The sequence below is a fragment of the Polypterus senegalus genome, chromosome 13, assembly GCF_016835505.1.
Source record: "Polypterus senegalus isolate Bchr_013 chromosome 13, ASM1683550v1, whole genome shotgun sequence".
Classification (NCBI taxonomy): domain Eukaryota; kingdom Metazoa; phylum Chordata; class Cladistia; order Polypteriformes; family Polypteridae; genus Polypterus; species Polypterus senegalus.
In genome coordinates, this window is record NC_053166.1 from 123709722 (window position 1) to 123737528 (window position 27807).

The window sequence follows — 27807 nt, forward strand, 5'->3', positions numbered from 1 at the left end:
TGTATGACAGAGTGATTGAACTATTTTTGAGGAAAGAGAGGAGGATGGATTTTGTTTACAAATAATCTGAATTTTTGGTGAGTAAAATGTTGTGATTTTCCTAAATAATATTGCAAGTTTATGAGTTATTATTGATGTTTTTTATGTGTGTCGCGGCTGTGTGAGATGCACGATCCGCCAATGGACCAGATGATACGTAAATTTAATGAACATTAAAACCCGAAAATAATCAAAACTGTGGAGAGGCCTATGACTAAATGAGCGGTAAAAAAGTAAGAGCGAAGTGACGGTGACTTATTGAGGCAGGCAGGCCAGAGCACAATAGCACGGGGCTGGATGTGGTGCGCGTTGAGTCAATCTAAAATGCGCACTCAGATTCGAAAAAATATATCTTTTCAAGTTCTACTTGGATATAAGTAGGTTCTATTTAGTCGGCAGAAATATCTTTGGTAGGAATGTAAGTTGAACTTAGTCTTTACATTTCTATGGTGAAGAAAAATTTATGCAATGATGACTAAATTTAACTTACATTCCTACCAAAGATATTTCTGTCGACTAAAAACAAAATTACTTATATTTAAAATTTAAATAGAACTTGAACAGATAAGATAGTTCATAATGCCCACGCAACACTACGTGCACGTAAGAGTGGAAGTCATCCGTTTTAACAAGCAGCGTATTGCACTGATACGAAATAACCTGCCCATTTAATTATTTAGGAATGGATAGATAAATTAAGAATTTGTACAAATAATGTTTTTCTGTTTTCTTCCTTGATGGATTCTGGCACGCCCAGCAACAGCTGCTTGCACCCCAAAGGGTGTAATATATATATATATATATATATATATATATATATATATATATATGCAGATATGTATATATATGTATATATTTATGTGTGTATATATATATATATATATGTATATGTATATGTGTATATGTATATATATGTTTATGTGTATGTGTGTGTGTGTATATATATATATATGTGTGTATATGTATATATGTACATATGTATGTACAGTATATGTATATATGTATATGTGTATATGTATATATATATATATATATATACAGTGGTGTAAAAAACTATTTGCCCCCTTCCATCAAGATCCAAATGAAAATTATATATAGAGATTATTATTATTATTAAATAATTCCTCCCGTATAAGTAACATTTCTCGGACTGCTTTCTTCCATCTCTGAAACATTTCTAGACTTCGTCCTGTTCTTACACAACACAGTACCGAAGCATTGGTTAATGCCCGAGTCACCTCACGTATAAATTACTGTAATGCTATTCTATCTGGCATCCCACAAAAACTTATCCATCACTTACAATTTATTCAAAATTCTGCTACCAGGATAATAACCTGCTGTTCTAAATCCACTGAATATATTATACCTATTCTCTCTCAGCTTCACTGGCTCCTTGTTAACTACAGAATACAATACTAAATACTGCTCTTAATATTTAAAGCTCTCCACAACCTCACTGATGTCCTACAGACTGACACTTGTCTCGCTCACTCAGATTCTCATCTGCAGCTCTATTTTCTATACCACACATCAAACTCTGTGCTATGGGAGCTCGAGCGTCTCTCATAGTGCTCCTCAACTCGGGAATTCTCTTCTCTCTCATATACATTAGCTCGATTCAATAACACATTTTAAAACTACCCTCAAAACTTATCTTTTCAAACTGACATACCAATTGTGAATTTTGCACTGTTACTGCCAGTTATCTTTGTTTGTTTGCTAATTATTGCTGTTTGATCGAGAGCAACAGTGGACGCAGAAGTAGGATTAAAGATGGTGGGCGGGGCTCTGTCGTGCGTATCCCATGGTCTTAGAGTTGGTGGACGGGGCTCTGTGAGTTGGCTGGCGTGGCTCTCTGTCTTGCGTGTGCTCTCTGTCTTGCTTGCCCTTAGTTAGAGTTGGCAGGCGGGGCTCTGTGAGTTGGCAGGCGTGGCTCTGTCTTTGCAATATGGAAGAGAACCTAAATGAGTGGAGAAAACCATGTGGTCATAGGGAGGAGATGTGAATTGCACAAGAATAAAAGTTGTTTAACAATTTACAAAAAAATAACAATTTACAAAGTATGCAACTCTCTCTTGATATTGCACTGAGAACTGTCTACACTTTGAAACAGACATCATTGTGTGTTTCCAACAGATCATTTGTTGTTCACCCCTTGTTTCACACATACTGTATATTAAGGAAGAAGGATCACCAAAAGAAACTAACAAATGACCAGTAAGAAGACCCCAATAAGGAGGAAAGTAAAGGTTGTCAACATTACAATATTTCCATTCACATGCTGGCACAAACATTAGTTGCAGGAATGCAATGCATGAATCATTTAATGTACCTTTACTAGAAAAACTGTCAGAATATGGGCTCCAATTTGCTGCCTGCTTTGCAGATGTAGACAATGTAGATAATACAGCTGTCCAAAGGGCACTGTCTTTCATGTGGACTGATTTTTGTAACAAAATGGAGATTCTGTGTTTAAACAAACTCATTTAATAAGAAATTATGAGATATGTATTGTTATCATACAACATTTCCATTCTAAGAGCAATACATTTGCATTATTACTTGAAATTCTACGACTACAGTAATTCTCTGACTTTCAAGAACACATCATTTGTTCTGTGTTAAGAACAAATGGTCAATGAATGTCTTTAACAGAGTGAGAACCACTACAGTGGGACAATACTAACTTAGAAAAACTAAACTATTACTTAATACCTGCATTTACATAAAGTCTCCACTTCAAAAGACAAAACCCTTTTATATAGCTAATTGACTCCACATGTGACAGCAGTGTTATTTGCCTCCCCTTTGTGTTTGGATTTTGTACATTATTTAGTCTTTTGATTTTTGTGTTTTGTTCTTTTTGGGTTTTGAATTTCTGCCTTGTTTTTGGATTTTGTTCTTGGTTTTTGATTCTGGATTTGTTCTTCTGGAATTGTTTTTTGAGATTTTCTTAAATAAACTTTACATTAAAGACTATTGTATCCTGGTTTTTTGGTTCTCTTCTAACATTTGGCATTTATAACTCTTCACACTTTTCAGAGTACAGGCTGAAGGCCTTTTAAAGATGCAGACCTTTTTAAGGTTTTGTAACCCAAAAATCATAACAATAGTATTCCATGAGTGGGAAAATCATGTAAACATGTAATTATAAATATTTCACTCATTATAAAATGCATTATACCTGCAGTTGAATACATTTCAATCTTTAAGAATAAAATATACTGTATGTGAATGCACTGCAATAACTAAGATTACAGATGCAATATACAGCCTACCTCACATTGTGTTGTCCTGAATAAATTTCAGGTATTAACATTTTTGTTTTAACAGTTGAAACTTAATAATGGCAGAAGAAATAAAAGCAGATAAATAATAAGGTTCACAATAACAAAATGAGCCCAATGACTATTACAGTAGTCTTATTTCACAATCACATGAATACAGTGTGTTTGCCTGGGCGTTTATGAGGTTGGGGAGTTCAAATTTTGAATATACCAGCACATGCAAAGATGAAAAAGATCCAAATGTGTTCAAACCAATGTCATAAGTATTCTAGGCTGAAGTTAGGTTAGGGTACAAAACAATCTCGCTATTTTATAAGGATTTCATTATTTTACTAGGGTGACATTGTAGCACAGTGTTTAGTCCTACAGCCTTATAAGTCACAAACCCTGAGTTGAAAACCTAGTTTCATAAGTGTTTGTGTGGATTTTGCTTATTTCCTAGTTTTCCCATGGGAGGTTTATTGGCAATTCTAAAATTGCCTGGTGTGAGGATTCCTCATAATGGGCTACGACACTGTCTGGAGTTAGTTTATTTATTGTGTCCAATGATTCAGACACTGGCTCCTTGCCAGACTAAAATGAAAAAAATAGATAAATAAAATTGATTAGTAAAAATTCTTACTTCATGAGTAAATGAAATAGAGTACCATAATAGTAGCATAAATACTGTTATTGATTATTACACCCCGCACTGCAATTATAATTACTTTGTCTTTTTAGCCCTTTGTTACTAAATATCTGGTGGCAGCTTCTAGGTTTAGGAGAGCTTTTGATGCCTCCTATATACAAGAACGATTATGAGTAAGACAAAAGAAATTAATCACGTTTCATTTTATTCCACAAAGTATGATAATATCGAGAGCACTCTCAGAGTAATGATTAAATAATATCCCCCTTTACTCTAATAGCACAATGCAATCTTTTATAGACAATCTAAAATATTTAAGTAACATAACAAAATTAAAAGGGCAAGCAACAGAAGACACCAGTGCTGAATCAATGAAATGTGCCATGGCACTGGATCACCAGAAATGTCTAAAGGGATAATACAAAAAAAAAGTTTTATCTGATTTGTAAATCTCTCTACCATTAATGCTAGTGCAGCAATCAGAGGCTCTTGTTTCTTTCTGTATAGTTCTGTGGCTGCTGGGCTCAAATGCTTGTGTTGCTTGAGTTGCATAAAGACCCAGGATGGAGTGTGTTTATGGATGGATATGAATTCTACTACTACATTTGACTCTTTGGATGAGCAGATAAACATAAATGGCTCAGAACACAGTAGCTAGTATGAGGGCCAGGGTAACTTGCACTTGGAGTAATCGCTGAAACCTCCAGTTGCAAAAAAAAGGGTCTGGTACTGATGGTAGAAACTTTGATCAAAACCCTCACCCATTACAATTAAAGGTTTCCAGATGTTAAAGTACTTTTAAAAATAATACTTTATTATATTATCAATATATGCAAAATATATACAAAATTTACTGCTCAGTTACAAGAAACATTTTTATATTTTAAAATAAAAAATAATTATATACAACATTAGTATAGATCCTGATTCAAGTCCTGGGTAGGGCGGGCTCCACCACGGAGATAGTATATTCTTTGTACTTTTCTCAGTTGAGACTCTGGTCTTCTCTTCTAGTCCAAAGTAATCTGGTTAGTTTGACTGGGAATGCAAAATGGACCTGCAGTCAACGGGATGTGCACTGTGGTGGTATAGTGCCCCCTGTGGGGCATGTTCCTGTCTTACACCTGTTACTGACAATATATTGGCAAAACAGTGGCATAGAAAATAGATATTATAGACAGGCCACCTCTGTTGATCACCTGCTTTAATTAACTATACTTTCTTTTGTCACTGTTGCCTATTTCTGCTATTCAGTTGCATACTTACTCAATCCCAGAGGCCATCTGACCTCTCCATTCTGGCCTTGCCCAACCACTCATGCTTATTTCTTTAGAGACTTTGGTGCTTTCTGAACTCTCTACTTATTTCCAATGCCATCTGCTTGTCTCCACTGTCACAGAGAGTTTTTTTTCAGATACCTACCCCTCTATATCCCCTTACTGCTTTATTCTGCCACCACTCATTCCAGTGCCTTCAATGCTTTCTTCTTTGCCCTTTGGCACCAATGACACTGCTTGTCTCACCTGCCCCAACTTCCCCAACACATCTCTCTTCTCAATCACCTTAAAGTCCATTTCTTTTTCTTCTAATATAACTCACGTTGATGTCCATTGCTGGTCTGTTCTTTGACCATTTACTCCAGTTATCTCCTGCCCACACTCACACTAGTTCCCTCTCAGATGGTCTCCTCCTTACCTACTCACCAGCCTCCTGATGATTTGGTCTGCTCCCATTCACCATAAAGGCTCCTATGTTCTCCTGGCCATTTGAGGCACTTGGTCGGAAAGCTAGAAGATACTGATAACTGCGGACAACACTGGTTCGAGGGCTTGCACCTTGTCTAAAGAGACTTTCTGTTGCAGCATTCAAACACTTAGAGTAAGGATTTATATTAGGGTGGGTAGGAGTTGATCTAGAATAAGCTCAGAAGTCCATTTGATGGCCCTTCATAGAATACTATATACCATGGAGGGGAGGACATGACTGATAAGGAAGAGGAAGGAATGAAGTAGTAAGCTGGCTGTTAACTCTGCCATGCATATTCATTTTCTTCTTCACTCTTCTATATATAAAGCTCCTGTCATGTAAGATGGGCCACAGAACTAGAACCAACAGGCCCTATAGCCATCAGAGGTACACAGAAGAGTTTGCTGAATTTGTAAAACGTTCTGAATGTGGCCTATGTGAACTGGTTAATCCCAACCAAAGTCCTGGCCCGTCATCTGGTAGAATTTTTTATTTAATGGCCTGTAGAAGTCCTGCAGTTTCTGAATCACCTGAGGTGAGATGTGTGGATGTGGCCTACCCTTGGATTTTCCCAAGCAGCGGGGCCGGCTGCTGCCCTCTGGCTTTTTTAGGCATGGGAAGCCTTTGGTCTTATTGAAATAGAAGTGTTTATCAGTAACGAGACGCTTGAGGCCAAGGAAATCCTGGACACGATCCATTTCACCCGCAGGGTCCCAGACCAACCTCTCACCACTGACAAAAAGGAATTGTGATTGTGGGAAGTACTGTTGCCAAATATCTAAGTGCTTGGCATAGAGACCAATCTGTACCGCACTCCAGGATGTGTCAACAAGTCCACTGCTCAGGTTTTTGAAGGCCAGCTCTTGGAAGGAAGGTAGGCCAGGGTTTTTGGACAGCGTCTGTGTGTAGTCTGATACAGCTCGAGTCACAGGGTTTCGCACCACCACTATCAACTTGGTAGACCGGGACATACGAAAGATGCGCTGAGGAGCCTCCTTGGTCACAAAGTAGCTGGGCGTCTTCTCCATGGCGATCTGGCCATCAAGAGTCCTAGGCATCAGGTTTCTAGGGGAGAAAAAAAATGCTGTCAGCTGTGGCCAGTGTTGGTACTTACCAAATAAAAAAGATAATGAAAGGGCATAGGTGAGAAAGGTTTGGAGGAGAGGAAGCTAACTGCATAGTCCGGAACATACAAGTCTGAAAAAGGAGATGAAATCTCCTCATCTTCTAAAACTCTGGAACTTACTATACAAATGAAATCTCATAATATAGACAAGATTTGTGACCTTCGTGGCACTAGAAACCAAATGTTCTTGCTCACAGATGTCCTTGCTTTGCAGACGTTTCTTCTGACCCACCTACCACCAGGTAGCAGGAGTAAGAAGCACTACAGACTAACCAGTGATGCTTTACTGAGCTGGGCCATTAGCATTAGGGTTACCTGGCTTGGCATTACTGAGCAGAATTATTCTGGTACAAAGTGAATTGGTGTAGGTGCTGTGGCCACTGTGGTGAGGGCCACTGCCCCAGCACTGATACTCTGGAGCTTGTGCCACACTTCTGAAGGCTGTCTTGGCAAAAAACAAGTTAAAAGTACAAAAATGGAGTTTGATGCTGGAAAATGATGTGCTGCAAGATAATTTGCTACAATACATGACAGCTGCCAAGCTTTAATAAGCAGTTCTATGTGCCAGGACATTGCAGAGCCTGTGATTAGCGGAAGGCTGTGGTCCTTGCAGGCCTGATGAAGGTGGTTCAGAGCCAAAGGCTGACGTACACTGGGAGTTGCTTCCACCCGATGCCTTTGGCCTTCTCTGTGTGGCCTGGCGCTGCTGTTGAACATGAGAGAGACACTTGGATCCCACAGAACTGTCACAGTGATGGGTGTATAACTCAATAGAAATGAAGGACACAATAAAGCTTCATCAGAAACCCAAAACCTTGAAAATAACTTAGGATTCAATGCATCTCCTTCCAACCGTTGATCCTGACAGAACCCCAGAAAAAATCTCCAAATTAATTGTTCAGTCTGGGGTTCCAACTGCTTCCTTCAGTTCAGTACCCCAATGTTGCTTTCTTCAATTTAACAGACTAAGAGGACACCCTTTATTCTCCAAGTGACGATAAAAGAAATACATCTAGGCTGACTCCAAGATATCTTCTCTAGTCTAGATTCTCATTCTGAGAGTCCAAGACATCTTTTTCCAGTTCATAACCTCAATGACCCCTATGAATATAAAACAAAATTGCACATATCATCCTGAAACCAATCCAGCTATGCTAAGACTCTGAAATGGTTTCCTTTACTCTCCAGTTTAAGACTCTAATATATTTTGATCCGTGTCAAGACCACAAGACAATATGGCCCCAGAACAACTCCCCTGAACTCTGAACATATAACGATCCAACAACCAACAAAGGTTGTTAGCAAAATAGCACATAGGGCTCTAAAAACAACCTAACTAGGATTAGCCTTCAAGACAGCTTCCCCAGGACAAGAAACTTATATGTATCATCTTATGAAAGTATGAGTGAGTATTGTCCATAACAACAAATATGACACCTTTTACTGGCCCAAAAACCAAAGACAAACAATTCCAAAATGAAACAATATCTGATGCCTTGAGAAAGCATATTGCATATTGAAAGTTCGTAATAACCCGTACGGTCATCTTTGATACTCTCTTCTGAAGTTAACTGGACACCGTAATTTAGGAGGATCAGGATAGTGTTTTTTATATAGTTGCTTTTTTTAACAAGTTACTTTGTTTCTCTAATTCAGCTGGGCTCTACTAGTATCCCATATGATACCTTTTAGAATACACTGGCAAATGCCTTGTCATATGCAACATCTCATTGGAATTGTGAGACTATGTCAACAGCACTCAGGTGGGTCAGTTACCTCTAGGCATTACTGCCTCCGTACTCTTATGGCAGGGTATCTAACCAGTCCCATTTAGTCTTGCATAGGGCTGTTTCCTAGACTGGCCTAAATTGCCATGCTGAGTATGTTAGCAGGAACTATAAGGAGACTGGAGTATGAGGGTGTAGTTATAAACACGTACATCAGGACACTTCCTTGCCTCATTCTGTGAAACGTTTGCCCAACGTGGAGGCTGGTAGGTTTGTCTTTCTGCATCATCATAGTGTAAAATGAGTGTCTGTTTAGTTCCCAAGTATTTCAAAGACCATAGCTATCAGATGAAATCAGTAAATGCCACAGCAGCAACCCTAGCCATGGGAGACCTTGCTTCCATGTAGTCAAGCTCTCTGGTCACCATGTCACATGCTGCTGACAGCTCACCAGACACACAGTGACACCTCAATAGAATCGGTAGGGTACTGTTTCCAGAGATGCCTGAACTATCATGTAATCCAACTGATAAGATCTACAAATAGGCAGGAACACCTATCTGTGTAGCTCTGACAAACAATATGTACAGGTTCTATTAAAAACTATTTAGTTGTTAAAAATCAGTAACCTTTATGATGGTGTAGATTCTAAGCATGTAGCTGTCAAAAGCCATAGTTTAAAAAGCACAACATCTGACCCCTTTTAATGTTCATTGTTTGACCCTACACTCTCTCTGACTAGTGCCAACCTGACCCCATATACTCTTTTGATAAGCCTGATTTTCACATATTTTTTGACCAGTACAGGCCTCATTCTATGTCCTCTTCATATACAAATGCCAGCTTTTCCACAGACTCTCTGACACATAACAAGTTGATTTTCTTAAATTCTCTGACAAATGCCAGGCTCATCCAATATCCCCTCCAAATACTTATACTGAAGAAACTCTATATACCATGACCATTACCATCTGGATCTAATGTATTCTGTAGTCCAAAGAGCCAGTGCCCTATCTATTCTCCAAACCCAAGTAGCCAGAGGACTTAACCCTCTGCTACACACTGAAAATGCCTCCTGACACTGAATCCTTACTGCTAAAGATCTGGGTCCAGAGGGATTCAAGGACAGCCGCCCACTACCTCCCCAATGCACACCTTAGCTCCAGTTAAGATTTATGTGATCTTTTAATTGTAATCTGATTAGGAAGAACTCCCCATGTCAGAGGTTATAGGTCAGGGAATTGACAAACTGTCACAATATTAATGGAAGCTGTAAAGAACAGGTCTTGGACTTTAATGGGACTCTTTCATGGCAGTAAAAGCCGTCTTCATGAATCACACACAGATGGGCCCCTCTTCAGCCTCACTAATCACCTGCAGCCTTTGGCTTGTCACCCTTCCTCATGTCAGGGTGTCTCATCCACCTCTCCAGGGGATTTCTCAGTCTGTGCAGAGATTGGCAACAATTGTCATTTTTATTCACCTCAATCAGATGACTGGTAAACTCAAGGGTTGCTCTTCTTGAGTCATATCTAAATTCAGGTACAGTCATGTGAAAAAATAAACACGCCCTATGAAATGTTTTTTTTTTTTCAAATTATGTGGACGTAACAAGATTTGATCTTCATTTTACATCTTCATTTAAACAGTATCTTTAGATAAAGGTGATGTAATTAGAAAAAACAAAACAATGGAAAATTGACTTTGTGATAATTTATTCAATGAAAAACAAACAGATATGCTATTTCCATCTTTGGAAAATGCAAGTCCACCCTTGGCTCTAATAGCTGGTATTGCACCCTCAACTAAGTATTTCCTGTAACTGTCTAGCAATCTCTGACATTTACTGGGAGAAGATTCATTCCCACTCCTCCACACAGAATTCTTTCAGGTGTGTGATGTTTGAGGTGTGTCTTACGTGCACAGCTCATTTCAACGACTCCCAAAACATCTCAATTGAATTCAGATCTGGGCTTTGACATGACCATTGCAGAACACTCCATTTCCTTTTTTTCAGCCATTTCTTGGTGAATTTACTGGTATGTACAGGGTCATTGCCTTGTTGCAAGGTTCACTTTCAGTTGAGTTTCAATCTTCTGACAGATGATCTCACATTATCCTCAAGCCCCTTTTGATACAAAGAAGAATTCTGTAATGGTGAACTGCACAGCCCCTGATGCAGTAAAGCTGCCTTAAACCATAACATTTACACCACCATGCTTTACAATTAGTGTCAGGCTCTTTAGGTTAAATACTGTCCTTGTGTTTTGCCAAACATGTCACATGTCTGGTATTATGGCTAGATTTCTCAAGTTTTGTTTCAGCAGTCCAGACCATGTTATCCCAGATTCATGTTTTTTGCCTAGGTGTTGATGGGCAAACTCGTGTTGCCTTGATGTCCTTTCTGAACAGCAAATAATTCCTCTTGCCACATCTCCTAAGTAGATCTGATTTGTGCAGTTCATTTCTACTGGTAGGGCCATGAAGTTTAAAATCAAGATTGTCAAGTGCCAACTGTAGTTCCCATGATGAAATTCTGGAGTTCTTAGGGACTTCTTTCAACATTTTGCATTCTGCTCTCAGACTCAACTTGCAGGGGTTGCCTGGCCTGGACAAGTTGGCTGTTGTTTGAAATCTTCTCCACTTGTAGATGATCTGCCAGATTGTGGAATGGTTTATTTCAAATTGTTTGCAGATGTTTTAAATTCCCTTACCATACAGATAGGTATCTATAATCTTCTCTCTGAAGACCTCAGCGAGCCCTTTCAGTGTTGGCATTGTGGTAACATGCACATCAACAACCTATAGCAAAATAAAGTAAATATCTGAGGTTTAAATAAGGCAGGCTACTACAAGATCCTCTCCAATGATGTTCTTATTATTTATATCCATCACTATGTGTCTTGCTTATGTGAATACTTCAGGAAGTGAAACTGGGGCTGAAATTAACACTAAATAGCATCTGATGTCGATCACATTGCACAAAAGTCTCAGTAATTTAGTTGTAACAGTCACTTTAGTGGTTCAGTGTACAGAGGTGCCCCAGTGTAGTTGGCATCTGCAGTGATCATAATACGTAATTTTCAGTGTAGTCATTATAAGGCCTTGGTGCAGAAAAAAGCAACAGTGGTTGTCATAAGGCCTCAGTTCAGACTGCAGTGGTCATCAAAAAGCCCCAGTGCAGAAGTTAATTGCAGTAGTCACCATTAAACTTTATTGTAGATTTTGTTGCTTTGGCCACTTTGAGGCTTTGATGTGCATTCTATTACAGTGGTCATTATATAAGGAGTTGGAGAAGTCATGATTGGTATTTGTCATTAACTGGCTTTTGAATAAATGTTATGGCACTCATCACTATATGAAGTAGACAGGAATTATGGTTGTCATTATATAACACTTCAGAATATAGGGGCTCTACAGTGGTCATTGCACTATTGAGTAAATGCTGCTGTGGTTAGGTTAGGTTAGGTAGACTTTATTATCTCAGAGGGAATTTGTTTGCAGCAGGAAAGTACAAAAACAGAAGACATTGCTACAGAAATCCAATAGATAAACAAAGACACAGCATTTGACAAGCAATGTTATTGCATAAACACACACGCAAGATCAATACAAAGAAGAATAATTACTTTCTACAGTACATAAAATAATAATGCAGAATTTAACATTTAGCAGCGTCCCTACAAGTAACAGAATTTAAAATGATGATAGCTCTAGAAATAAAAGAGATCTTAAATCTGTTACTGTTTACCTGTGGAAACTTACTTGGTGTTCAGTATACAGAGCCTCAGAGCAGACCCAACCTGGCCTCTCCATGATACAAATTCAATATAAAGAGAAGGTGTTAGTCAGTAAAAGGATGATTTGTAATTGTTTTTGCAGTAGTCATTAGTCATAATAAAGATTCATTGTGCAGTAGTCATTTTAAAACTGTATTACCAATGTGGACAGTTGTGGTCATGATATACTTTGGTGCAGATGACTTTAGCAGTCACTATATACTCTCAGTACAACTGGAACTGGCATTGCTCAATACATAAGCTCTCTGAGCAGACAACATTTGCAATGACCATGTATATATGACTATATTGGTATAGTGGTCACAATATAAGGTCTTAAAGAAGATGAGGTCTGCAGTAATAATGTACAAGGTCTTAATGTAGATGGGACATGTACTGCTCACTATGCAGCTTTGGTGCAGAGGTGATTGAACTGGTCACTTAGTGTAGATGAGACTTGCAAATAGTCACTATTCAACCCTAGTAGGTTACCACTGAGTTTAATACTGTGCAGATGAACACATCGTTTTTTTTTCTTTCAGAGGGCCTTTGTATTGCAGGAAACAGGAGGGTGGGACCCTTCACGATACATCTCATAAAACTTTGTAATAAATATTCAAGTTTGCAGGAAAGCCTGCCTTGGAGAAAAGTGGACAGCCAGCCACAGGCATTTCCATCTGCAGTAAATCAGCTGCTTTCCTCTCTACATCTCCAGAAAAATGCACCTCAAGAGGCCTGGAGAGTGCTCAGCATTGCAAAACCAGGCTGTATACAAGATGTCTCTGCTGCGGCAGGCTGATTGTGATGTCTGTGACATTGGAGGTGTGGAGGTCCCACTAATGAGTACAGTGAAGTGACGAATAACATCTGCAAAAGGCCTCCCATGAAAAACATAAGGGAAGCAGGCGAGCTGTCAGCTTTGTCTGCTAAAATTACTCTGGAGAAAGTGCTTCCATGTGTCCTTCTCTTTGAGTGAAAATCTAGAGGGGAAAGCAAAGGCAGATGGGAAATGTAATACTTGTGGTTTTCTCGCCCTGTTTTTTGTAAAGCAGAAGGGTTGGGAGTTCTCTCAAAGCGACTTCTCCTCTAGACTCAAACTCATTAAGAGTGCCTGATAGCAGAGGGCCTCTAGCCCCCTGTGGTGGACCTCAATCTGCATGCTGTAATGCTTCCGCACCGCAGCATGTAGCAGTTTCATCATGTGGGATGCCAAATGCCACAGAAAGCCCATAGGTTAATAAGGCTGGCTACTTTCAGACATTTAAAATAATTCAGATTCCGAAAAGAATTCAAGCCCTGGATATTAAGTTGAAGGGTTCTAAGATCTGATAGGATGAGGCTACAATATGCAATGTTTCAGTACAGTAAGAGGTAAAAATGTTAAATTCAATTGAATTAAAGCTGCAGGATAACAAGAACTGACAACACCAGACTCCGAGCAGTTATTGATGCAGAATATTCTATTATAACTACTATATATCCAACACCAAAACCGAAGGAGCAAACAAAGTAAGGAGGATTTCAAAGTGTAAAACTCTAGCAAGTAAAAATACACAGTGGAGACGTCTGACAGGATCTGTCACAAAATTATGATCTGTTAAAGAAGAAGAGCAAAAAGATAGTAAGGATAAAAATGGTGGTATTAGATAAGGCAAATGCACTGGGACATACGTTACAGAATTCAGAAATATAGCACAATCAGTCTGAAGTATGCCATGCTAAAGGATGGTAAGACATTTCAGACTTTGATCATTTTAAAGTGGTTGGATTTTCAGTGCTTTTAGGGTCAGATACTTATATGTAACTAAATAATACAATAGAAAATAACAGAATTAGACTCCAACAATGTTAAGCTGCACAGCACTAAAACTTGACAGCATTAAATTCTAAAAAAATATAAATGCAGAATATGGGTAGTGGCATCAAAGTGGCAGTTTTGCACTAGGGCATACTCTGAGATTTAAAGTTTTAAAACACTGATATCTAAGAAGATCAGACAGCAGCAGAGATATGCGGACCCAATGAATTAAACCCACAGGATACTAAGGCATTAATAGATCAGGCCCGAAGGCACCAAATGAACAGAGTAATATGTTCAGAAAATATTAGACACCAGAAAAATCAAGATTAAAAGAAAAAAAAATGTATGTATATATGACAAGTCTCCAAAAAATATGAAAAACTTTGGAATATCAAAAATCAGACTCTGAGATATTGCAGAACACATAGATCTGGCAGGATCAGGTAGCAGTATGTCATGCTACAGAATTCTGTAAATATCTTTTCTGTTTTTTCATTAGATAAAAAAATCCATATTGTTTTTCATGACAGACTTAAGGTAACTATAAAGGGCTAAGGACTGATTCGAACAGACTGTTGCATATTATGGTGCTGGACTTTTGGGATATAAAAGCATCAGCCTCCAGAAACGTAAAGCTGCAAAACACTGGAACCAGACAGGGACAAATCAGAAGAGTTAAAATTGCAATTTAGTGTAGGTATCAGATACCAAACAAAAAGGCTAAAGGATAATAAGATAAAAAAAAACTGGAATGCGGTAAGACCACTGGTGGAGTGGGAAACTGCAGAATATGAAAATCTGTCAGGAGCTGGCCTCAGTATGTCCCTCTACCAGTGTTATGGTTTTCAGGACATTGATAATTTTATCCAGGCTTCAGAAATTCTTCATATGGACTTTCAGATCAGCTTTCTATGTTTCTGAATATATGATTTGATTTGTTATAAATTATTGTCCCAGTATTATACAAATTAATTATTTTGGCCATGACGTGATACCGGGTTATTAGGAGGTGTGTCCCAAAAGGCATGCCATATGGCATTATCAATCATATATTGATGGTAATGTGTAACAGAGTAACATATTTTTTATGGCACAAGAATGTTTTTGTTGCTCTGGCTCATGTTTATTTCTTGTTTATTTATTTTATTTAATATAATTTTTCATATTGTGTGATTCATTTCATTTTGTTTTTTTGCTTTTTCTGTGTTTTATTTATTAGATATTGTGTTAATTAATTATTCTGTAATGTTGTGTTATGTTAATTTTGTTTTTTTTTTTTTTGGTTTTCCTTGTTATTTTTAACTTCCATGTATTCTGTATATAGCTCCCAAGGAGGTCGGGCCACCTGATTATGTGGATAGCAGGACTGCCTCACAAGTATAAATGGAGAAACTGCTGTTCCTGTAGCAGCTTCAGCGTTGATTTTTTTGTACTCTTGTGTTTTTTTTTATGATTTCGATTTTTGGATTTCTTAGGATTTCGTTGCTTTAGGTTTTGCCTTAGTCCTATTTTAAATGTACTTATTTGGCTGACACCGTTATCCAAGGCAACTTACAAAAAAATCAATTACATTTTGTTTGTTTATTTCCAATTCAAGCACAGGCAGGTCAAGTGAGTGTCGGTATAGTAACATAGTGACAGTAGCAGTATTTCAACCCACAACCTCAGGGTTTGAAGTATAAAGCCTTAACCACTACACCATAGTGCATTTTGGGATGGTATAGGCTGGAAACCTTGCCTAAGACAGTTATGGGCAGGTCTGGTCTTTTTGTGTGGCTTTTTAAAGCCTCCTTCCCCTTTTTGCCATTTTATTGTTGCTAAATCATTACATTACATTTAAAGAAGTAGGATACTGAAGATTGATGAACTCAGGCTGAAAAATGTAATGGTGCCAGACAATGTGTTGTAACAAAAAAAATCCAATGATACAAATCTGCAATACACCTAGATACAACAAGATCAGTATACTGAAAGTAATGGTTCAGTACAAAGAGATGTTACAGACTCAGAATCCAATGAGGGAAATCAAAACTATGGCATGATCTATCAGGTTTAGGCTGCTTTATCTAATGCTACAGGATTGTGAGATACGATAGGCTCAGAAGCCAGTTAGGTCAGGCTATACTGCATAATGATACAGACCACAGACATCTGATAGAAATGCTGGGGTTTATGAAAAGTGATATATGATAGGACTGATCTGAAATTTTGTAATATTATCAGACACTTGAGCTTAAAAGAGCTAAAGCTATAGGACATTGACATATCATTTAGGATATAGGATCAAGCTGCAGTACTTAAACACTACAGGATGCTGAGACCTAACAGGCATATAATATTGTGGGCCAAAGATATTTTACAGGATGAGATCACAGTGCATAATATTGCAAGACACTGAAATCTAAAAGGATCAGATTGGGGCATATAATGCTGTTAGACATTTAAATCGAACAAGATTAGACTGCATATGTAGTATTGCAGAATGTTAAAATCTGAAATGATCAGGCTGCAACATATAATATTGCAAGGCACTGACATCCGACAGTATCAGGCTGTAGTATACATTATAACATCTAAATATAATGGTTCGATTTAGTGCTATAAATAATCACTTATTGTCTCTTGTATAAATTTGTCTATATAAAAAATACCATGATTACACCATGGCTTGTGGATTTCTGTTGACTTTTTCTTTGATTTGAAGTGCAGTTCTACTACTTCCTATCCACTCCCCTTATACTGAGAACAACTCCATTTTGGATAATAGCTCTGTGCCTGGGTGGCATTTTGTGTCAGTAGGAGACAGTTATGCCCACCATTGGCAACATGCCACTTCACCTGCTGGTTCTATAACAGGCCACTCTGAATTCTAAGTAATCTGCCAAGAAAAATGCTGATGAAAGCAGGCAACTTAATACAGCCCCCAGAGAGCCACCCATCACAAAAGAAGAAAACAAACATTTTTGGTAATGAGTACTCACAGAAGGCACTTTCTCATTTTTCCAGCAAGCAAGCTGTGTTTACCTTTCTGTGGGGTTTGCAACTTGCCAGGACACCAGTAATTACAGACACATTCAAGTGGCTGTGTTGTAATTAGCTGACGAGGTACAGCAGCTCCCGCTTGGAATTGGCACGCAATGAGGAATTCCGACATCTGCAGAATCAGCTACTCACCAGCAAAGTCCACTGCCCATGGAAGCAGGCACCTTCTCCTGGGCAGCTTACTGCCAGCAATGTCTCCTGATGGAAGTATCTCTGCCTTGAGCAGACAGATTCTTGGAAACACTTTTCAAGGCATTTTCTTCAACTGACCCCAAGACTTTTCAAGACAAAATGTATCACCAATGTAGTGTTCTTTGGCACCACATCCCCATAAAGCCCATCCAGGGATGTCTATCACAACAATTTGTGAAGTCAGTCATGAATAATTAAACTTGTGATCTGAGACCTGAGAGGTAGGCTTGGGATGATGTCAGACACAACAAGTTGTCTGTATGTTACATTACTGTGATTTTTCTTCTGTGTTAATTTCATCCTGCAAATGCTTTGTGGATGTTCACCTTTAATGCTTGCCCTTAACTGTCCATTAACTGTCAAGTTACTTTGCTGGTGCCCAGGGCTTTTCTGAATGTTAATACTACAGTAGCCACCAGTGCTGTTGTTCAATACAGTAATGAAACACACTCAACTCTGTGATGTCATTAAAACAGGTGGAGAATGCTATTCAGGTGTGGTGGAACTCTGCTTCTGGTGCTCACATACATCACAAATAGGCAGAAATGTAGTTATAAACAAAGTGGTGGGCTTAACAAGAATTCAAATGCTAATCAAGGAAGAATCAAGTAAAAAATAGAGTCAAAAACATGTGTTGTAAAAGGTCAGGTGAGGTTGAGGAATATGCACTAGTACAGCATGTTGTCACACCCACCACACGATGAAACAGCTCAGATCCTGGTTGGCAACCTAGGCAGACCACATGATCCAGTCCCACCCCTCGGAAATGACAATCTATCTGCTGCAATCAGGTGTTACGTGGGCATCTCCTTGGCCTGATCCAGCTGCTCTGGTCCTCAGCAATGAGGATCCTGTTAGCAGGATCACCCTCAGGGAATCACGCCATATGGCCATAGTGTCTGTAACTGTCGCTCCTTCACAATTCAGGTAATGTTCCCCACAAAGTCAAACCAGCGGTACTCAAGGATTCTCCAAAGAGACACAATACCGAAGGAGTCCAGTCTTTCAACTCAGGTCACTGGATAGCGTCCATATCTCCCATGCCATATATAGCAAAACAGGGAGCAACAAGACTCTAAAAACCTGGGCTTTTATCTTTTTGCAAAGATAGTGCCACACACCCCTTTCCAGTGACCTAATGACCCCCCATGCACTCCCAGTCTGTCTACTGACTTCATAGGAAGAGCCACCAGAGACATGAATGTTGCTGCCGAGGTAAGTAAACCTCTCGACAAGGTCAAGATTCTCTCAACAAACACACAGTGCCGATGGTTGTGCCCAAGAGGTCATTAAAGGTCTGAAGCTTCGTTTTTATCCAGGACACTCACAAGCCCAGGCACTCAGACTCCTGCTCAGTTTCTCCAGAGCCCCAGTCAGAGCCTCCATTCACTCCATGATGATCACAGCATTGTCAGCAAAGTTGAGATCAGTGAATCTTTCTTCACCAACAGATGCCCCACAGCCACTGAACTCTGTGACCCTGCCCAACACCAAGTCCATGCAAGCACTAAACAGAGTAGGAGCAAGAACACATACTTAACAAACCCCAAACTCAACTGGGAAAAATGCAGAGGTTCTGCATAGTACTCACAGTAACCGTGTACAGGCCAGCCATGATATCCAGCAATTTCAGGGGGATACCACAAAGTCTCTGGATGACCCACAGGGCAACTCGAGTCAAATGCTTTGCAAAAATTGACAAAGGCTGCAAAGAAACTCTGTCAATATTCACATTTGCACTCCATGAGAACCCTTAGTGCCAGGATGCAGTCTATGGTAGACTTCTTAGCCATAAAACCAGACTGCTCTGGTCACTAGTAAGTGAACAAAGTGATCACAGATCCTATTGAGAATGACCCTAGCTATGATCTTGCCCAGCACTGAAAGCAGTGTTATCCCCCTGTAGTTGCATTAATCCAGGCAATGACCCTTCCTTTTCCAAGCAGGGATGACAAGTCCTCGTTTCCAGTCAGTTGGGATGATGCCTGTCTTCCAAATGGAAGAAAAGATTGCTTGCAATGCAAGGAGGACAGCTTTACCACCAGCCTGGAACTGTTGTCTCCGGATGCAACAGATCCCTGCAGCCTTCCTTCACCTCAGCTGGTTCACGTCCTGTGCAATCTCAGTGACATTGGGTGGTTCACAGCTAATTGGAGGGTCAGCTTCAAGAACCATGGACCCAGAGATGTCCAACGTCCTAGCCAGAGGATCAGCTTTAAACAAATCCTCAAAGTGGTTCATAATTTCAGCGTAAGGACCATTCCGTCACCCGCTCTGACTGCGACTCTCTCAGGAACAGATTTGGATGTGCGTAATGCTTCGATTCCTAAGTAAGCAGGACAAGGGTCACTAGACCTAAGATAGTGTGTCCCTTGCTCTCAGATTCCTCTAACAAACACCTCCTTATCTGTCCTCAGAGCCCTTGCAGCTGCTCTTCTCAGTCACCAGTACAGACTAGAGTTGCCATCAAGCCGTGCACTGTGACTCCTCTCAGTGATATCCAGAGTGCCATGCAAGATGAAACATCTCCTTCTGGGAAGACCGGCAACACCAACACAGCCCTCAGCAAACTTCATTGTCTTGTCATGGAATGTCTCCCACATCACATTAGGATCGGCAGTCACACCCATGTCTGCAAGTTCCTCACACAAACTATGTGCAAACTCATTAGAAACAAACTGATTTTGGAGTCTGGTCAGGACCTAAGCTGGATCTTAAGAGTAACAACAACAAGTCTGTGATCTCTAGGTGTCTCCAGGCGTCTGCCCACGAGGATGTGATGTCTCCTTCACCGCAACAACAAGTATTGGAGTACCAAGTCCAACGATGTGGCTCAGGTCACTAGAACCAGGATCCAGTGATCCACAGCCCCTGACCTTTAGCAAAGTTAAGGAACATGGAGCCACATTCACCGTGGTCACCAGACCCATGAGGACCAAAACAATCCATATAGCCAGCCCTGTCAGTGCCAGTGGTCACATTGAAGTCACCCATGACCAGAGGAGTGTCACCTTTCAGGCACCCATCAACCACTCCCCATGGTTGGAGCAAACACTGACACAACAGACAAGGCACCCAGAGAGTGCCTTAATCAGTCTCATAATACGCTTATTGAAAGGAGCATCATCAAACACCATCAGAAGGAGCTGATCCACCACAGCCACAGCTACTCCCAGAGTGTGACAGCCATCAAAGCAACTAGACCAAAAAAAGGTGTACCCACCTACAGAATTCTGGCCAGTCCCAAGTCTGTGCACCTCAGAGAGTGCCACCACTGAAATGTGGAGTTTACAAAGTTCCCCCTGCAGCAGAGGAAGATGATCATCCTACCGGAGTGACAAGATGTTCCACACACCTACCCGGATGGGCTGCCTCAAATTGGAACCGGAGTGCTGCCGTGCAGCAGGCGATGCCTCAGCACCACACCAGTTCTGATTCCCAACAGGCCTGACCCCTTTGGCTCTCTGACAGTTTTACCTCTTCTGGGGCTGAGGCTCCTGAATGCTTTCCCCCATCCACTTCATAATGCGAGCAGCCTATCTATGGGTGGCTGCTATAGAGATACTCCACCTGAGAGCAGAAAGGAGTCCTGTTTGCCATTTCAGAGCTGTGTTTTACGGTGGCTAGACTATCAATTCTGCCACCAACCCCAAAGATTTCCTTGCAAGTTGGAGGACCGCTTACAGGGCCAGATGCAATTTAACATCATAACATCATTGGCTCGATTCAATAAAGGCCAGTTATCTAGTGTGACATGCCAATTGACTCCCTCCAACTAGTCAGCGACTGTCTTTGACCAAATCAAACAGTGTCATTTTTTTCTTTAGTCAAAGGGGTAGGCTCTGTGTGCATGAGAGTTGACAACAAATCAGTGCGTATCCAGATGTACAATGCATATAATGCAGCAAAGAGAATCAAGGAATACGGGTCTTTTATACCTCATAAACAGAAGAGAAGCTCATGTGAATGATGTCTCATGTTTTAAAGAAGGAAAGAAAAAAAATGGATTGATTATGACTGAACTCACCATACCTGTTGACCCTTTGTCTAGCATTGTTCAAGTCAGGCAGCATGCTATTTGGCTTTAAGAAAAAAATGGGTGACCGCCACTGTGCTGTAAGGTCGATACTCAGTCACTAAACTTGACATGGCCAGCAATTTTCAGTCATGTAAATCTGACATGGTCTAGCAAGAAGATCATCAACTGCCGTCGACAGGTCTGACAAGTCCTTCTGATTAACAGGTGTGCAACGTGATATCAGCTTTAGTTTCTTTGTGTTATCCAGTAAACAAACTTCTAATATAAGAGCTAAAGGGCAGATGATGGAAGTGCAAGGTTGGCACAGGAAGATTGATTATGTCATGGGGCTCTCGAAAGTCATAGGCTTACAGGAGACAAGGATTGCTAATAGCCAAGATCAACAAAGCATATAATAATCTCAGGGTGTTGGTTATTTTTTAAGTTGGGGATGTTATCTAATTTCAAAGTTCCTAAGGTGTATACTATGTTCCTACTTCCCTTTTGTCCTGGGGTTTTAACTTTATTCAGGGTCCTAATAACTTTTTCTTCCCTTTCTGATTCCTGCTTCTCCCTGTGAGCTCAATGGCTGATGACTGCAATGTGACAGGCTTTTTGTGAGTGATAAGGGAAAGCACCCATAAATATTCTGATCTTCTTCAATCCCACATTGGATGGAAGGCAGGAACCAACAGTCCTTCACAGAGTATACAAACACATACACCCACATTGGAGATATCAATCAAATTCATCTTGGGAATATGGGAAAATAACTGATAAAAAAAAAACATGTGGACAATGGAGAACATTCCATATACACTAGATGGCAACTAGGATAGAAATTTAATCTGGGTGTCTTGAGCCTTGAGGCACCATTCCAGATCACTATGCCACAATGAAGTCACACAACCATTTGTGACATTTCAGCTGATGACTGCAGGAAGTCCCTGCATTTGTGACCCTTCAGCCTCCAGAAGGAAAGCAATCCACCACAAGTGTCCATGCATTTAACAGTGTTAGCACAGAAGAGTTGCATTTTTGTTGTGTATTCATTTCACAAGCCTCAGACTGGGCAGACCCCCTTTTGGGGGGAGACCATGCCTCTCTCTCTCTCTGAAGCACTACTGCCAGACCTCGGCTGATTTGCAACTTCTCCCTTGTGTGTCTGTCAGGGTCAGGACTCTGGCCATGTCATTAAGGCTCCAGAGAATTCAGCTGCCATCTCTGCTTACTGTGTGCTGTCAATAAAGTGGATTTTATTGGCACTAGGCTGAATGTCCTGCCAATGGCAGTGACTGAAATCCAGGGTGGACTGACAATCGCTCGTAATGCGCTGACTGTTGACAGGCACAGTTGATCAATCATTCAGCATCAAGCTGCTCGTCATCTCTTATGCTAATCACATCAGTGGACTATAATTGAATCAGCAGACAGGTTAGAATCAGGGGCTGCATTTTTTCGTATGTTAACAAAAAACTATGGTGACCTTTGCGTCTGGACCAACACGGAGGATTGGGGTTTATGGAGAAGTCAAGGAAAGATTAATATGCGTGTCTTTAATGAGGTGCGCATGGTGACCTGGAAAAAGAACATGGTGTGTAGAAGTGGAACTGGTGACAAGATTTGATGTTTTCAAATGTAAAGACAGCCACATGGGAAAGTCCCTCAGATTAACTGGCAGCCTGAGGACCATGTCTGGGCTAATATATTTGTGTGTCACCAAGCTTAAGAGATCTCCTCAGTGTGATAAGTGATAGCACGGGGGGGGGCCCAAGAGAACATCAGCACTTGGCTATGCAGGAACAGCTTGTGCTATTTGTAGGAGTGTCTCCGCATGTTAGCTGAGAAATTGCCAACATCACCTACTGCCAGGGTGGCAGCAGTACAACCCCACACAACAAACAGATTGGCAGAGAACAAAAGCTATTGAAATATTCCAGCCTGGGACCTGAAGTGTAATGCACTCAAAATGAATCAGGAGGTGCTAGCTCTGTGCATCTCAGTGGTCTGAGCCTAGAAGTGACCCTGCTATATAGTTTACAAGGTTGCCAGCGTCTCAGACTCATGGAGTAGGAAGGTGGGCTCTAGCAGAGAGGCAGTGCGTCCACCATGAAGACAAGAGTATGTTTGCGGGTGAAAAAACAGGAATGCAGATCCTTCAAGCAGCTCTGTGTCAGAAAAACCCATTGGGGAAAGGGAATAGGCATTTTTTTATCTTTGTGCTTACTTTTCTGTGCATTTTTATTTAATTTTTATAAAAAGGGTTGTTTTATTCTAAATCCTTAGGTGTGTATGTTCACATACTGGGTATCAGATGCTTCTTCAAAGACTGCAAATAAGTGAAAATCTAAAATGTAACCTTTTAAACCCCTGAGTTATACTGTACTTGAGAGTTATTTACCAATGCAAAGTACAGCAGCATAAAAAAAACATATGGGACAAAAGAGCGGCCACTAATGTGCACCATGACAAATGTGTGCAGCTAATGGAAGATAATTGCCATTTATACAGCCACTAACAAAACTTGCAAACTAAAACATGCAACGTGACGAGAAACATAATACAGAAGTGGAGAGACAACACAAAACCTTGTGAATTAAAGAATAACAGTACTGTGTAATTTATAGTGTCACATGTGCAATAATTTGCAAAAAGTCTAAATGTGGCACCCATTCACATGTAGGCAATAGCAGTTGTGGGTGGTGACTAAGCAGAACATACCTTTATTTGAACAACTCTGCCTCTGGAAGAAAAGTAATATAATGAGCACCAAAATGGGAGAGACACAGAAAGACCAAGCAGAATGAACAGCTTTCATACAAAGTCGATCACTGATTTTGAGGGTAGATATTTTGTTATGGGTGGCGCAGTGGGTAGCGCTGCTGCCTCGCAGTTAGGAGACCTGGGTTCGCTTCCCAGGTCCTCCCTGCGTGGAGTTTGCATGTTCTCCCCGTGTCTGCGTGGGTTTCCTCCCACATGTCCAAAGACATGCAAGTTAGGTGCATTGGTGATCCTAAATTTTCCCGTGTGTGTGTGTGCATGCCCTGCGGTGGACTGGAACCCTGTCTGGGGTTTGTTTCCTGCCTTGTGCCCTGTGTTGACTGGGATTGGCCCCAGCAGACCCCGTGACCCAGCGGGTTGGATAATGGTTGAATATTTTGTTATTATATGCTGCACATAGTGCTCAATTGAAATTGCTTTTTAAATAATATCTCAACATTACTGGTCATCTGAATACCATGGTCATGGCTGGAAGCCATCCCAAAATCAGGTGCCAGCAATCAAATGAATACAGTGGGTGCTTTGCCATCACCAGACCTGGCTCCGTTGGTCATTTAGCTAGGCTAAGCCTACAACCCACACTGTTGGGAATACTGTACATTTGGAGGATTTTTGTGAGTTTATCACACCACCTCATCACACACCTCTCCTCCATTACCATTTTGGTGTGGAGTCGAGGCAGGCCATCACCAGTCCAGCTGATTGCATCTCTTTGGACTATGGGGTATACTGAATTCCCAGAGATACACAGCATGAATATAGGAAGAATATGTAGGCACTTGACATATAGAAGAAGATATGCCTGTACCCCTCATTAATGGTGAGCCCCATGTGATGTGACCGGTGGCTGACTTTAGTCTAACTTTGTCTGGCAAGGGTATGTGTGAGTATGCCAGGGTTGGTTTCTATTTGTCTTCCAAAGCTAGCTGGATAGGTATAACATAAAAAAAACTAAATTGGAGATTTATGCCTTTTAAATAAGTGTGATATATAAATAAAAAAATCCTTATGTCAAGAGTAACACATTTGCTTGTAAATCCTCAATCAAATTTCTTGAGTTTATCCCAGCATACGACAGGACCCAAACCCAGAGGGGCTGCTAAGGCACACAATGGACTACACTCAGTCTGCAAGGTTTGAGAGGATAACCACTAACTCTTAAAGTAGTTCTTCAAGGTGATGCCATAAGGGAGCCATTTTTGGTTCCCAAAACAACCATCCTTATGTAGGTTCTATAAAGAAGCATTTAGATCTGTAACAAGCTCCATAAAAGTCACGAATAGATGAAAACATACTTGTGAAATTCCAGTGGTTTCCTGATTTTAAAAAGACTGTTGCTTGTATGCAATTGCACATTCTAAGTTCAGGTTTTCTTCATGTCTCTGCTAGGTAGCCTACTATATAGATTTCTGTTTTGTTGACATATTAGGAACCTTTACAAAGCCCAAAGAACCAATTCCAGAATGAAATGGTTCTCTATCCAGCAATGGTTCTACAGGGAACCACACAGTTAAGTGCAATTAACAAACCATTACTTATAAGAGTGCAGAAACCGCAGAAAAACCCAGACACAGGAAAGTGCAAACACTACTTAGTGACAGAATAAGATTCAAAGTCTGCCTGCTGGAGCTGAGAAAGCTCAACGCCAAGTACTGCACCCCCGTACGTCTCTTGATTCACAAAAAGGCATAATAAATCAGTCCTTGTGTTTTAAATTGGCTTGCAATGTAGGTGTGTCCAAAAAGCGAACCCGAGCAAGACTCTCCATTCTGATTACAAATGTGCAGCATTCGTGAAAACTGGCAGGAACCAAGCAGGGACTCGAGAATGAGGCGGGTTATTTAACTATTTACACAAACTTAAAATTCGTGAAATTTTGCCAACTAAACATCTCAAAAGACGCACCCGATGGGATGCATCGCCATAGTTTTCGAAGCAGAAGTGCTATTCAACAGCGACTCATCCTTCCTGTACGATTTTTAAAATCTCCATAGCGAGACGCCAGCGGCTTCGGATGTTTAAATTTAGTTGGTCAGTGTACTCTTCTCGCTTGCCGCTAAGAGCTATGCCCACTCGCACCCTTGGCACGGAATGCAGTCACATTGCGGACTTGGTAATAGACTAAGGCGACTGATCTTAAAAGTTTGTTCAGGCCACTTTATTTTGCGTTGCGTTGAACGGCCCTTTAAAGAAACATTGAAACCAATGTAAACTAAACCCGAATGCAATGGAGCTCGGTTATTTATTAATCCGATCGTTGTACTGTAACGTCTTAACAGCATTTTTTATCGCCGCCCAATGTTTAAAAATGTCCCCAAGGCAATGTAGGATCTGTTTTGCGTTATTAAACTGTGTCATTTACCAAGCCCATTTTTTATTAGGCAGACTGGTAAACGATAAGCATGTTAAATTGCCCGTTGTCATAGCCTCCGGGAAAAGACCCAACTCTAAACTACTGTACATTTTAAGACAGATATGTGTTAGTGAAGCTTTTCCAGAACAGTGACCATCATGGGCAGTTAAGTGACACCCGCGGCAAAAACACTTTGCTCAAGCTAGTCCCCTTTCACCCTTCAAAACGTAATTGTTCCTGCCAAGTTGTGGTGGTCATCTCGACAACATTGGACACTGGGGAACCCATGACAGAGCACCCTCTTCTTACTTACACCAGGTCAGTTTGCTTTGGGACTGTATGTTAAAAGAGTGATACTGAGTTCCTGGCGAAACCCAAAGCCCGCATTCAATTCATCCCCACAGGGAAACGAGCCGGGATCCAAGAAATAAATATATAAATACAAGCCCTAAACTGCCTCCACTTGTGACAAATTGAACAGAAATCACAACCTGTATTGTAGAAGTGGTAAGTTGTTGCTTAACAAGTTAGCGTCTTTCTTACCTGTACCAGTCCAGACCCTTGTCATAAAAACGATCGAAGAAATGCGCTTCGGCACCCACAGCGCGTACGTCTGGATGAATGCGTAAGAACTCCAGCAGCGCTCGGGTCCCCCCTTTCTTCACCCCAATGATAATGGCTTGCGGGAACCTCTTTTTACCGAAGTTGTTGACGACCGGGATGCCACTGCCAGGTGAGGGCTGGGCACTTGTGTCCAAAACAACCTGTCTCAAGACACCGTCTTGCATGACCGAAGAGCTCCGGCTGTGGATCTTGGAGGGATGCTGTTCGTAAATGGGACGTGTAGAGGTGTCGCAGGAGCCCGTCAGACAGTAAAAGAAATAGATGAAGACGACGAACATAGTGAAGCAAACGGACACAAGGGGCTGTGACCTCACAAGTCCCAGACGGACTCTATTTTTCCAGGCGCCACATCCCATCAGTCGCGATACTGCCCTCAGTGCAAGGCGCTGTAAAGCATTTCACTTGCCCCAAAGCCACATTGCTCCGCCGCCAGCTTACCCGGCACCACTAGGACAGGGTGGCATTGCAACGACAAAGCGATGAGACAGAAGGATAAGTTCATATCTCAGCTACAAGGCGAACTTTGCCACCTCCAATCCCCGGCGCTACTGTGTCTAAGTCGTATTAAATAACTTCTTTGTTCTGCCGCTCACTTTAAATGACGTCCCATAGCGAAGTCCCGCAGCAGTAAGCAGGTTCTTCCCAGTGTTTTTCCCCTGCC

General features: G+C 40.8%; 1 protein-coding gene across 1 annotated transcript; it reads right to left on the reverse strand.

Annotated features, from left to right (window-relative positions):
- Positions 1 to 4818: 4818 nt before the first annotated feature.
- LOC120542669 (heparan sulfate glucosamine 3-O-sulfotransferase 6-like) lies at positions 4819 to 27807 on the reverse strand. The gene is made up of 2 exons (XM_039775273.1): positions 27066 to 27807; positions 4819 to 6768 (listed from the first exon to the last, which is right to left on the reverse strand). Exons 1-2 carry the CDS (start codon positions 27500 to 27502, stop codon positions 6150 to 6152), a joined length of 1056 nt encoding a protein of 351 aa, XP_039631207.1. The 5' UTR covers positions 27503 to 27807; the 3' UTR covers positions 4819 to 6149.